This window comes from Myotis davidii, unplaced genomic scaffold, assembly GCF_000327345.1.
Source record: "Myotis davidii unplaced genomic scaffold, ASM32734v1 scaffold61, whole genome shotgun sequence".
Classification (NCBI taxonomy): domain Eukaryota; kingdom Metazoa; phylum Chordata; class Mammalia; order Chiroptera; family Vespertilionidae; genus Myotis; species Myotis davidii.
Genome location: NW_006291729.1, coordinates 1,501,620 through 1,514,485, shown reverse-complemented (window position 1 = coordinate 1,514,485; position 12,866 = coordinate 1,501,620). Strand labels below are relative to the sequence as shown.

General features: G+C 54.9%; 1 protein-coding gene across 4 annotated transcripts in view; it reads right to left on the bottom strand.

Annotated features, from left to right (window-relative positions):
- The window catches only part of ATP6V1C2 (ATPase, H+ transporting, lysosomal 42kDa, V1 subunit C2), a 27,479-nt gene that overhangs the window by 14,241 nt on the left and 372 nt on the right, over positions 1-12,866 (bottom strand). For all 4 annotated transcript variants that reach the window (XM_015564924.1, XM_015564925.1, XM_006765176.2 and 1 more), the window contains exon 2: positions 10,415-10,482. In XM_015564924.1, coding sequence (XP_015420410.1) covers positions 10,415-10,482 — 68 coding nt within the window. The remainder of the gene's footprint in view (positions 1-10,414; positions 10,483-12,866) is intronic.

Genomic DNA, 12,866 nt, shown 5'->3' with positions numbered 1-12,866 from the left:
GTTGTAAAGAGGGCGGGGACCAGGTCATTGACCTCCCAATGGAGGACACGGGCTTCTGTGGCTGCAGGCACTGGGCATGTTGGCTGCACACAGCGTGGAGGCCAGGGCCGGGCAGGAGGGCCCTGGGCAGCCCGGATGGAGGAACAGACGGCGAGAGAGAAGCCATTTCCAAAAAACATGCCAATCACAGGGCCCGTCCATGGCGCATGTGACTGAGGTTTCCCTTTGCTAATACCTACCACTCGGCGGAGTCCACCAAGCACCAAACATTCTATAATCACCATCTCACTAAGTCCCCCCAAAATCCTTGAAGATGGGATCGCCCCGTTTTACAGATGGGAAGACTGAGGCCCAGAGACGTCAGTTGCCCCCCAACCATCCAGTCCATCTCCAGGCCCCCAGGCCACGCTGCTGTCTTTACAGTCACAATGGCCCATCCTGGGCTCAGATCTCCCCCAACCCCACCCCTAGGTTGGCATTGGTTAGAACAGCAGTTCTGTGTCTTACTGACCGTAACTTGAGCAAGTTCCCCCACGGATCCCCACCACCAGGGAGCGCCTCAGAATAACAGTCTGACCACCTCAGAATAACACAGTCTGACCAAACTCAGCTGCTGGGAAGCCACTGCTGCGCGAGGACAAATACGGCCCTGGCTCCGCTGGGACCACTGACCTGTCACCAGGGGTGTCAGCGTGAGAACGTGTTTCTCAGTGAGGACGCGGCCTGGGCGGCTTTGAGTTTACTTTTCTCACGTGGCAGCTCACTGGGAACGCCTCTGCAGGTCGGAACAGCCTCCTCCCTCAGCCCCTACGCCGCACAGGGACTTGCTTCTGCCTGGACGGGACGCTGCGCTGGGCACACGCTGGCGGCTTGTGCAGGAGCACCCGTAGGGTAAGTTGCTAAGGAGTAACTACTGGAACCCGAGGCGTAAACATGCACCATTTTAGCAAACAGGCCAGACGACCCTCCAAACATGCAAACCCCATGGGTGCTCCGCGCCACGGCGAGTGCCCGCTTCCCTGCACCCTGCCCAGGCCAGTGTCTCTGCCACTCTGACAGCGGGCCTTCAGAGCTCAGGCCGCTCGCTCTGTCTGATTGGCATCTCTTTGGTCATCAGCGAGGCCGGACATCTTTTTGTAGGTTTACTTCTGTGAAGAGTGTGTTATATCCTTGGCCAGTTTCTCTGCCAGTTTATTCATTAAAAAAAAAATTATTGGGCCCGGCTGGTGTGGCTCAGTGGTTGAGCATCAACCTATGAACCAGGAGATCAGCAGTTCGATTCCCGGTCAGAGCACAGGCCCAGGTTGTGGGCTAATCCCCAGTGCGAGGTGTGCAGGAGGCAGCCGGTCAGATTCTCTCTCATCATGGATGTTTCTGTTCCTATCTCTCTCTCCCTCTCCCTTCCTCTCTGAAATCAATAAGAATATTTTTAAAAATCCCTCCCATGCCTTTAGTCGTGCCGAGGGAGTGTGACCATGGTAACATCTGCCCACCCAGCATCACACCTGGGTCACAGCGGAAAGGCCTTCAGAGGCCAGGGAGACGTGGGACGGGCCAGAGGTCACAGGCTCCTGGGTAGCTGGCCAGGCCTGAAACAAGGCCTATTTCCTGTCTCGATTTTAGGGTAATAAATTGGATGCAATAACAGTATTTTTTCCATAGGCCCCTCCTCATTTAAATCCCTTGCCCATTCACCCTAAGAGGGATTTGTGGGTTTGTTTGCTGGCTTGGTGTGTGTGTGTGTGTGTGTGTGTGTGTGTGTGTGTGTGTGTGGTGTTTTTTTAAGAGGAAAGCAGTCAGCTCGCGGGCACACATTTCTCCAGGCTGCAGAGGTGGCTGGGACATCCCTGGAGCCTCTCCAACCACCAGGCTGGGGTTGGGGTGGGAGGTGATTGCCCGTGGGTGCAGGGTTTCTTTCTAGATGACGATGTTCTGAAATTCCATGGTGGGGGGAGGGTCGCCTTGCTTTGCAAATATACTGCAGCCAGATGAAAGGCGCACATCAAAGGGGTGCGACACAGTGTGGGAATGATTTCTCAAATGGCAGCCGCATGTCCTGGCCTCTCCCCTGGCTCTGAGGGTGGGACCCAGCCTGGAGGAGAGGGGCAGGGCTGGCCTGGCCCTGATGCTGGAGGCCACGCTCTGCCAAGGGTCTGGGCTCGGCCCCCCTTTCCCTCACCTCCGGCCTTACAGTGAGCGGGAGGGTCCAAGCCCAGCCCAGGGTCTCCTCCTTGCCCCAGGCTTCCTGCCACAGCCTCCTGCTGTTCCCCCCACCACCCCTTCTCTCCAAAGCCGGCCTCCCCCCGTCCCTCCCTCCCACGGCAGCTGGAGGAGTCTCTAAAAACACACCTCTTAGCATGCCATCGTACTGTTTAAACTCTGTCTGTGGTTTCCCAAGACCTTCAAATATTGATGTTCTAACTCCTCAGAACCGTGGACACGCAATAGCCTGGCCTGTCCAGCTTCCTCCCTCCACCCTCACCCTCCCGCCAGTGTCCCTCCTCGCAGCCCACCCCACACTGACCACCATGCTGGCCACACCCCCACTCGAATCAGGTTGCTTCTCCACTCACCGAAGGCCCCCCGAGTGCCCAGCACACACCGGGCAGGGCTGTGGGAGACTGGAGTGACGGCCCCGTGTGCACGCAGGCTGGGGCGGAAGGGGGTCTGCCGTGGTGAGCACGCGGACGGAGCGTGTTCCTGTGTTCTTGTGGATTAGTCCCTGCGTTATTCTCCAGATGAACTGTAAACCTACTTTTGCCCCACTCTATGTCAAAACTCCTGGATCACAGCGTAGCCTTCACACTTTGCCATCTCCTGCATGTTATTCATATTTGCAGGTTTGTTTTTTTTTAAAAAAGCCTACACAACGCCAAGGGAGCTTTTCGTACCTGTCAGGTTCGTGAAAACACCCAGATCTGACCAGACGTTTCATTGGAAAGGTGTAGGGAGACGGGGACTCCGCATGGCTGGTGGAAGTGCAAGGTGGTCAGCCAGAGAGGACAGGCACGGCTAGCAAAACTGCAGAGCATCCGACCCCGGACCCGACAATGTGGCTCCCAGAACTCAGCCTGCAGATACACCTGCACATGATGACGCGGTGCACGGCTACACGCTGAGTGTGACTAGCGCCAGGCCTTCCCCATGCAAGTCAATAAGCCAGGCGGCCTCCCCGGGGGCTGCCGGTGCCTAGGACTTCCCCACGCAGCATGCGTGGCAGCGGCAAGCTCACTCCGCGCAGCTGGGAGAAACCTCCCAGGATGTGCTGGTAATAAAAGGAAGCCTGATGCTCAGTAGCACACGGGGTCACTCACTACTTGGTGTTTAAAAAGGGAAATATAAAAATATGTGGTGGGCCCGGCCGGCGTGGCTCAGTGGTTGAGCATCGACCTATGAACCAGGAGGTCAATTCCCGCTCAGGGCACAGGCCCGGGTTGCGGGCTCCATCCCCAGTGGGGGGCGTGCAGGAGGCAGCCGATCCATCTTTCTCCCTCATCATGGATGGTTCTCTCTCTCCCTCTCCCTCCTTCTCTCTGAAGTCAATAAAATAAAGATTTTTACGAAGATTTTAAAAAATAAATAAATACAAATTAAAAGAGTGTTGGCTGCCGTGTGGAGAGTCGAGGAGAGAAAATCAGGAGATGGGCTAGGAGTTTGGTGCAAAAATACAGGAAGGAGAGGAAGCCGGTGTGGATGGAGGTGGGGCACGGAGCAGCCGGCAGGCACGGAGCTGGTTTGGAGGGGACACCCCAGGGCTGGTCCCACTGGAGTCAGTGGACGGTCAGAAAAAGGGCGCCTGACTGTCTGCAGGAGCCCCAGTGCCTGGGCCAGGAGCCTTCGCTGCGATGAGCAGACCGCGTTCAAGGAGAATGTGTCCAAGTGCGCTGGCTGTGAGGAGGGTATTAACTGAGGACATGGCGCCATGCAGAGAAGGACCATTTAAAGCCGCCACTTACGCTGGTGAACAGCCAGCCCCCAGCGGGTGAGCGTGGCCGGGCGGAGGGCGGGAACGGAGGCGCTGGGTCCCAGGAGCTGGCCGAGGTCTCCGTCGGACATGCTCTGTGTGAAATCTAATCTCCGAGGAATTATTCTGTGAGTTTCACAACGTGGCCTCGGGCTGGCCCTACCCAGCGGCGGCACAGAGCGGCCGGCTGGCATTCCTTCCTTCCCTGCCGGCCAACCTGCCTTCTGGTTTGGTGAGCGCGGCTGGGAGGCACGGGGAGGGCTGGGGACCTACGGCAGCGCCTGGGGACGGTGAAGGCCGCCAGGCCGGCTGGGAGGAGCGCAGTGCCCAGGGCCCAGGGCCTGCGAGGACAGGAGGGAAGCGGCCCACCCGGTGAAGCCTGCTGGGCGCCAGCGTGACTCACTCTGGGAGCTGCGTGCGCTCACCCGGGGCGCCACGTGTGGCTGCTCATGCTCGCGCAGGTGCCACGAGGAAACAGACACAGAAAGCACCTGACAGCGCCCGACGCCCAAGGGCTGAGCGAGGGCTGGCAGTTACAGCCCCGAGGCAGAAAACTCCTCTGGCGGGCGGCTCAGGGGTTGAGCATCAGTTGATGAGCCAGGAGGTCAGGCTCGATTCCCGTGAGGGGCGTGCAGGAGGCAGATGATTCATGATTCTCTCTCATCATGGATGTTTCTCTCTCTCCCTCCCCCTTCCTCCTGAAAGCAATTAAAAAAAAAAAGACAGAAAACAGTAAAAACAGAGGCCAGAGCACAGCATTTGTCAACCTCGATGGAGGGATGCCTGTCGCAGAGCGTGACTCAGCCCTCAGCCGGGAGTGACCGCGAGGAGCTCACGTATAAAAACGGGCGCGGCAGACACGGACATCCTTGACCTGTCACTCCGGCAGGTGTCACACGCGGAGCCGGGAGAAGACGCCGTCCCAGCACCAGAACTCGGAGGAAAAGCAGCGCCGGATCAGGTCAAAGAAAACCTCAGTTCCCGAGGCAAGCAACAGAATTAGAAATGGAACAGAAACACATCCACGAACACGGAAGCCGTCAGAGGCAGGGTGGGCACGGGCGGACGGCGTCCATGGGTGAGTGGGTGAACCTGGATCCAGGGTGCGTTCCCCTGTGGCCCCGCCCCCCCACCCCTCACCCCGCCTCCTTGTAGGAGCCTCCTTCCTCATTTGGGACCTGAAGGGGTCAGGTCAGCTCCCTCAAGGCCTGGGACCTTCCCAGGAACCTCTCTTCCATCCGCACATTCTGCTGGTCCTTGGGGGCCACGTGTTCTACACTCTGGGGAGGTTAAGTGAGCGAGCGCCTGGCTTTGTGGGACCCCCAGTCTGGCTGTTAGACAGACAATCCCCCAGGAGAGGGTTGATGTCCACTCTGGCGAGTGCTACGCAGGAGGGGCTCCAGTGGGTAAGTCAGAAGAGCTGGGGGAGGGGGAAGTCAGGGGAGCTGAGCGGGATGAGCAGGTGATAATGGGGGTGAATGCGGGTGAGTGGGGAGCAGGAGAATAGGGAACACGCACAGTAGGACTGCCAGGCAGCTTCCAGGCATCTAGAAACCACACGGCCCACGGAGGCATTCGATTGGTGTTTGTCTAACGCAGCGGTTCTCAACCTTGGCTGCACATTAGAATCACCTGGGAATCTTTTTAAAATCCTGATTTCTGGGCCTCATCCTGATCCTGAGACCCAGAAATCAGGATTTTAAAAAGAATCCCAGGTGATTCTAATGTGCAGCCAAGGTTGAGAACCGCTGGCCTAACGCATGGAAGAAATGGCACGTAGGTGATCTCCATCTGATGTTCTTGAGGCAACAGAGAAGCTGGGCCATTTTTTAAATTATATTTTGTGCCCAGCTGGCATGGCTCAGTGGTTGAACGTTGACCTATGAACCAGGAGGCGAGGGTTCGATTCCCAGTCAGGGCACATGCCCGATCCATTCCTGGGTTGCAGGCTCGGTTGCCCCACATGCCGGAGGCAGCAGTCAATGATTCTCTCTCATCACGGTTGTTTCTCTCTCTCTCTCCCCCCTCCCTTCCTCCCTGAAATCAATAAAAATATATTTTTAAAATGATATGTTGCTTCTCTGTAGAATGGCCTTCGGAGAACGGGATCCCTGAGATCTGCACTCCTAAGCAGGCATCACACTCTCCCGTCAGCCGCCCCTGCCGCCCGCAAGGACCCACGTGGGTGAAGAAAAGTCACCAGCTACTCCACCAGGAAACGCTCCGCCGTGCCAGTGACGGTGGCGATGTGCCACAGGCGCCCACGAGGTATGTCCGGATGCCAGGCGCCCGGGAAACGTAATATTTCAACCAGCACAGCAAACCAGGCTGAGATCCCGTGAAGGACTCAGACGTTGAAAAAAAAAACGGGGGGGGGAGGGGGGGAGGGTAGCTTTTTAAAAGATAAGATGGTTTGGTTTCTCAAATGGCCGTGAGCTACAGTGTAAGTACCGAGTCCCTGAACCAAGGCAGAATGGGGAAATAAATCAAAAACACAGGGAGGCCCCATCCAGTAAGCGAACCGCCTTCCAGCTGCTGGAAAAACACTGCAGTGCCCTGGGGTGAATAAATAATAAAAGGCTAGGGAAACAGTACACCCTGAAAACACCCTCCCTCCCGCCGTGCTGCTGGCCGGACAGGCGGGTGGCTCAGGCTGCGGGCCACACAGCCAGCAGGCACGTATTTACCCACAACACGGGGTCCTTTCCAGAGAACCAGGGGGCATTCCGAAAACCTGAAGCCGGTCTGGGACCTCATTATCTCACCTCCAGCTCCAGTATTCACCCTGAGGCACGTACCCTGCTATCTGGACTAGGGAAACGCTGGGAATAAAAACTGTGGGGGTCTCGCGCAGCCAGCGTGACCTCAGGGCCAGGAGGTCATGGTTCGATTCCCGGTCAGGGCACATGCCTGGGTTGCAGGCTCGATCCCCGGTGTGGGGCGTGCAGGAGGCAGCCAATCAGTGATTCTCTCTCATCATTGATGTTTCTATCTCTCTCTCGCTCCCTTCCTCTCTGAGATCAATTTAAAAAAAAAAAAGAAAAAAATAGAATGATGGGGGTCTCAAACCGACCGCACCCTTTTTCTTTTTCCCTATAGGTAGGCTCTTGAGATTATATCCCCACAAGTGAAACAATACACGGTGATTTTCATTCTTACCACACCTAACCTGTTTTTTTTTAAACAAACAAACAAACGAACCCCACCACTTTCATTCCTCTGGGTCTTATCTGTTTCACAATTGTAGCTTCAACTTTGCTTGTTCACACATTTTCATATCATTCCTTAAACAGATGCTATCCCACCATCCCAAGCAACTTACACAACAAACAGGTACAGAACACAACACGAAGGCCTCCTAAAAACAACAACAACATAAAGGTGGAAGTAATAGTACTGCAGGATCGCAGACTTCCAGAGCGAGAGAGGGCTTTGGTGAGTCAGAGAGCCGGTAACGGCTTGTGCTAGGGAAGAAAGCAGGTGGCTAGGAAAGGCCTAGAAAGAGAAAATGCCGAGTAGAGGTCATTTCTGCAGCCAGGCCTGGGAGCAGTGCACAGAGAAGCCAGCGCCCTGCCTCGCTGCACAGCCTCCTGCTGTGGCTCGTGGGGGCCAGGGAGCCACGGCAACGGCAGCCCAGGGCGGTGGGCTGGCTTCCAGGGCCGCTGTCAGGCACACCGCCCACCATGCAGAGCGGCCCGGGAAAGGAGCTGATACTTAGGGTCAAGCCACTTGTTCTTGGATGTTAATTGGTCATAGAGCGTGTCCTGGGATTTGAGTTTACTCCCCTTCATTCTTTTTTTTTTAATATATTTTTATTTATTTCATAGAGGAATGGAGAGAGAGAGAGAAATATCAATAACGAGAGAGAATCATCGACTGGCTGCCTCCTGGGGATCCAGCCCGCAACCTGGGCATGTGCCCCTGAGCGGAATCGAACCCAGGACCCTTCAGTCCAAAGGCCGACGCTCCAGCCACTGAGCCCAACCAGCTAGGGCTCCCCTTCATTCTTGATTTAACACAATTTTACTCCCCTTCAATCTCCCCTGAAAGCAGAGGTGGTCGCTATTACCTCATTTTACAGATGAGAAAGCCAAAGGCTAGTTGTCTTTCTCAAAGACTAGGAGCTGCTCACGTGGGACGAGGCCGGCGTGGTGTGGTTAGCCCAGCATCCCACGTGGAGCCACATGTTAGCGACACGGGAGTCTCTGTGGGCGTGGGCAATGAGAACACGAGTAGCAACTGCACAGAGAACCACACCCCCGCCCAGGGCACCATTATGAAGGTTAGCAATCCTGAACTCTGTCCCCAGGACGCCGAGTGACACATTTCCCACACAACGCATTAGAAGGGGCAGTCGCAGCTGTAGCTCCAGTCCACCGACAAGGACGAGCTGCACGTGCCCACAGGCCCGAGAGTCTGAACCCTCCAAGGAGGAGCGCGATCAAGCAGTCAGCCCAGGGTCATTTCAGGAGGTGCCCACGACTGTCTCCTCATCTAACCTCTCTGCATTTTTTTGTTGTTGTTGTTAATCTTCACCCACGGATATTTCTTCCATTGATTTTTTAGACAGAGTGGAAGGGAGGGGGAGAGTCAGAGAGAGAAGCATTGATTGGTTGCCTCCTGCACATGCCCCAACTGGGGCCGGGGATGGAGCCTACAACCGAAGCATGTACCCTTAACTGGAATCGAACCTGGACCCTTCAGTCCACAGGCCAATGCTCTATCCACTGAGCCAAACTGGCCAGGACCCAAGGATATTTTTCCATTGCTCTTCAGAGGGAGTAGAAGGAAGGGTGGGAGGGGGGAGAGGGAGAAAGAGAGAAACATGGATGTGAGAGACACAGCATGGACTGGCTCCCTGGGGGCAGGAAATGAACCTGAGACCCAGGCAGACCTCCCTGACCAGGAATCAACCCTGAGATCTGTCGTTGCCCAGGCTGATGCTCCAATCAGTGAGCCACCCAGCCAGGGCCCATCTGAATTTTTTTAAAAATCACTTGTTAAACAACAGATTTTCATCTTCACCAAAACAAGAAATTATTATTCTAAAACCACCTCATAAGTGATGGCAAATTCACATGGCATAATTTTACAGTGCAATAGTTAATGGTGAGATCAAAAGAACAAGATATGAAAAGCAAGTTACAAAATATGTGTGAAGTGATGTCACCTTTATTAATAGGTGGATATGTATGAATACATGTATGCATCAATAACATTTATGTGGCCCAGCCGGCTGGCGTTGCTCAATGATTGAACATTGACCTATGAACCAGGAGATGAAGGTTCAGTTCCCAGTCAAGGCCCATGCCTGGGTTTTGGGCTCAATCTCCAGGAGGGGGCGTGCAGGAGGCAGCTGATCAATGATTCTCTCATCATTGATGTTTCTCTCTCTCTCCCTCTCCCTCCCTCTCAGAGATCAATGAAAATATATTTAAAAAATAATACTTATGTGTAGGAAAATGGATGTACCTACTGCAAATATAACAATTATGGGTGATTTATTTTCTTTCTCGTGCTTTTCTGTGATCTGCACGTACTTTCAATGATTTTGTACCAGACGGTAAAAGTGTTTCTAGACAGCAAATGATGCTCAAACTCCAGCATCCTCACACCCCTTTGGCGGGAGTGTTAGCAGAAGCAGCTTCCCGGAGGGTCACGTGGGCAGCCCTGTCACATTTCCCAGCATTTCTCAGCCACCTCACTTCCACACGTGCACGAGAACAGTCATCACAGATTGTTCGTGGAGCAAAAGACGAGACAACTTAAATGTCCATCCCCAGAGAAATGCCAATAAATCAAGGCCACATCTGCTCAAGGTGACGCGGCCGGGAGAAAGGACGCGCGCTCAGGGACTGTCTCTAATCCTGGGACCAGGTGGGAGAAGCAAGGTGCGGAATGCGTGCTGCCGTTCGCATGATGTGACTGTTGAGAATAGACTCGCATGTGCGTGTGCGTGTACCAGCTGTCTCCGGAGGGCTCCCCTAGAACACTAGCACCACGCGGCCTTCAAAGAGGAGAAACAAGGGCAAAGGAGAGAGGAGAGCAGGTCGGATAGCTTTCCACTGGGCTGTTGAATTTTTTACTATGCGCATATGTTACTCCAAACGCAACCCCAAACAAAACCCTTAAATCGCCTGGGGGGACGCTGCACCCATTCTCTTCCTAAGGTGCCAGCACCTGAGCCACGGCCTCTCCATGCTGAAGGCAGCCCCTAAAAAAAGCTGCCTCCTGCCAGCGAAACTGGTGGACCCTGCATGCCGTGTCCTCCCAGCACCCTCAGGCGTCGCCCCCACTCTGCCCTCCCTTCCCCCCCACCTCCCCACACTCTTCTCATGACCTCTAGGACCTGGTTTAGGCGAGTATGGGCTCAGCCAAAGCCAGAGCCCTGTGTCTTCTGACAACAGTGGCCGCCTCTCCCTCGTTTGTAGTAAATAAGAAATAGTTTACCTTTCGGCAAAGGTATCCAGTTTCCCCAACTCATCCGAGAGGCTGACGAGGGAATCCAAGGTCCCCACCTGGAAAGAGCAGAGAGCAGGCAGGGCTCAGGGTCTGTGGCCGAGCAGCGAGGGTGCCTTTCCCCGGGGGGCGGGCTCCTGTGCCCGCCACCCGGAGTGCGGTGTCCTTGGTCAGCAGCCAAACTGGAAGCTGGGAAGAGCTCTTAAGGGAAATCAGTGGATTTTTAAAAAGTGTTTTTAAATGTCTTGTTGCCGGTGGGATACATTGTCACGTTTCTGCCACCGGAAGACGTGACTAGGACGTGGTGGCTGCCCTCGCCTGGCTTTCCTGTTAGAAAGGCGGCCTGCTGGGCACACGTTAATCCCGAGTCATGAGCAGACAGACCAGAAAGCAAGTTCGAGAAGTGCTCCTTCCAAAGGCCCTCTTCTCCAAGAGCGCCCACCCACCCCGCCCCTTCGAGGCATTGCAGTGATGTTGCGGGCAGGGCAGCTCCTCCCTCCCGCCATTCAGGGAGTCCTTGCCTGTTCAGATTACTTTCCACAGCCTGCTTCTACTAGTAAGTGGAAATCATCAGAGTCCGAAATTGTACTGAAGGTCTATTTGCAGAATCAGAAGAAAAAACGCTGTTAACATGGTAGCAGCCACCAATCAGCCGTGAAAAAGTAGCTAGGAGCCCTGGCCGGTTTGGCTCAGTGGATAGAGTGTCGGCCTGCGGACTGAAGGGTCCGGGGTTCGAGTCCGATCAAGGGCATGTACCTCAGTTGCAGGCCCCTCCCTGGCCCGGGCCCTGGCCAAGCGTGAGCAGGAGGCAACCCATGGATGTGTTTCTCTCTGTCTTTCCCTCTCTCTTCCACTCTTCCTAAAATCAATGGAAAGATATCCTCGGTGAGGATTTAAAAAAAAAAATAACTGGGAAACTATGCAGCCTGGGTATCTCTGGGAGGTGAAGTGGCTTCTTCTCAAGAAACTTGATTTTAAGCAACTTTGGGGAGGGGTCCTGGGTGTTCTCCTCTTTGTCCCTTCCGGCCACGCGCAGAGGAGATGGCGATGGGGCCGAACTGACTCACTGTCCCGGCAGTCATCCCTGGACAACCGTGCAGGTTTGGAAAGTCAGCAAGACACGGGTTCAGATCCCGGAGCTGCCACAAGCCAGCTCTCCACCCCGCGCCCTCCTCAGGCCGATCTAGAGGTGGGACTTGCAAAGGTTCGAGATGATGCGTTTAACGTGGCTCACCCCCAGTATCCCGCTCGACAAACACTAGCAAAAGGAAAAGCGTAGCCCGGCCGGCGGGGCTCAGGGGTTGCGCGCCGACCTATGAACCAGGAGGTCACGGTTCGATTCCCGGTCAGGGCACGGACCCGGGTTGTGGGCTCGATCCCCAGTGTGGGGTGTGGAGGAGGCAGCCGATCCATGATTCTCTCTCATCATTGATGTTTCTCTCTCTCTCCTTCTCCCTTCCTCTCTGACATCAATTATAAAAATAAATAAATAAATACAAGTAGAAGCAGCACCAACAACTGTGGCAGCTGAGGTGCAGCTCTCCTGGGAAGGGCGCGTGGAGGTTGGAAGGGGGGTGCGTGGCCGTGCTCAGCTCCGTGGGCAGCGCCGTCCCTCCAGCACCGTGGAGGCCCACCGCCTGGGGAGCAGCGCAGAACGTCCCCCACTTTGAAGTGAGAAGACTGTCCCTGTATTTGTCTGTCCTGTTCGTTTCAATCCCACTTTGTTCTTCAAAGCAAGAGCCCTTAGACCAGCGGTTCTCCACCTGTGGGTCGCGACCCCTTTGGGGGTCCAACAATCCTTTCACAGGGGTCGCCTAAGACCATTGGAAAACACATATATAATCACATATTGTTTTTGTGATTAATCACTATGCTTTAATTATGTTCAGTTTGTAACAATGAAATTGGGGGTCACCACAACATGAGGAACTGTGTTAAAGGGTCACGGCATTAGGAAGGTTGAGAACCACTGCCTGAGACCAAGTGTGTCAAACTCAAAGGCTAACACGGGCCAAACAAACGAGCGTGTGGCCCGAGGGCTGCGAGTTTGACATGCTTGTCTTAGATGCTCCTGTTGTCAAATCTCTGTCATCTGCCCAGCTAACACCAGCTCCCCTGCCTGCCTCTCCGACGGGGCCAGGAGGATCCTGGATTTCCTGCCCTGTCACAGCTGAAACTCTCCACCCTGAATATTTCAACTCTGTTATCGGTCTTCCTAGATGTTGAAGAGGAAACAGGAAGAATCTGAAAGCAATTCACAAGAGCTCAAGTGTGTAAGATGCTCCTCCCTGGGTGTGAAGACACTGCTCCCACACCCTCTCCCTCTTCCTTCTGTCCTGTCGCTCCAAGTCTGCAGGTACCACAACCCACTTGGGCGATGGCGTGAAGTCCCAGGCGGACCCTGGGCTCCGCGTCCACCCTCACCCCCAGGCAGACCCTCAGT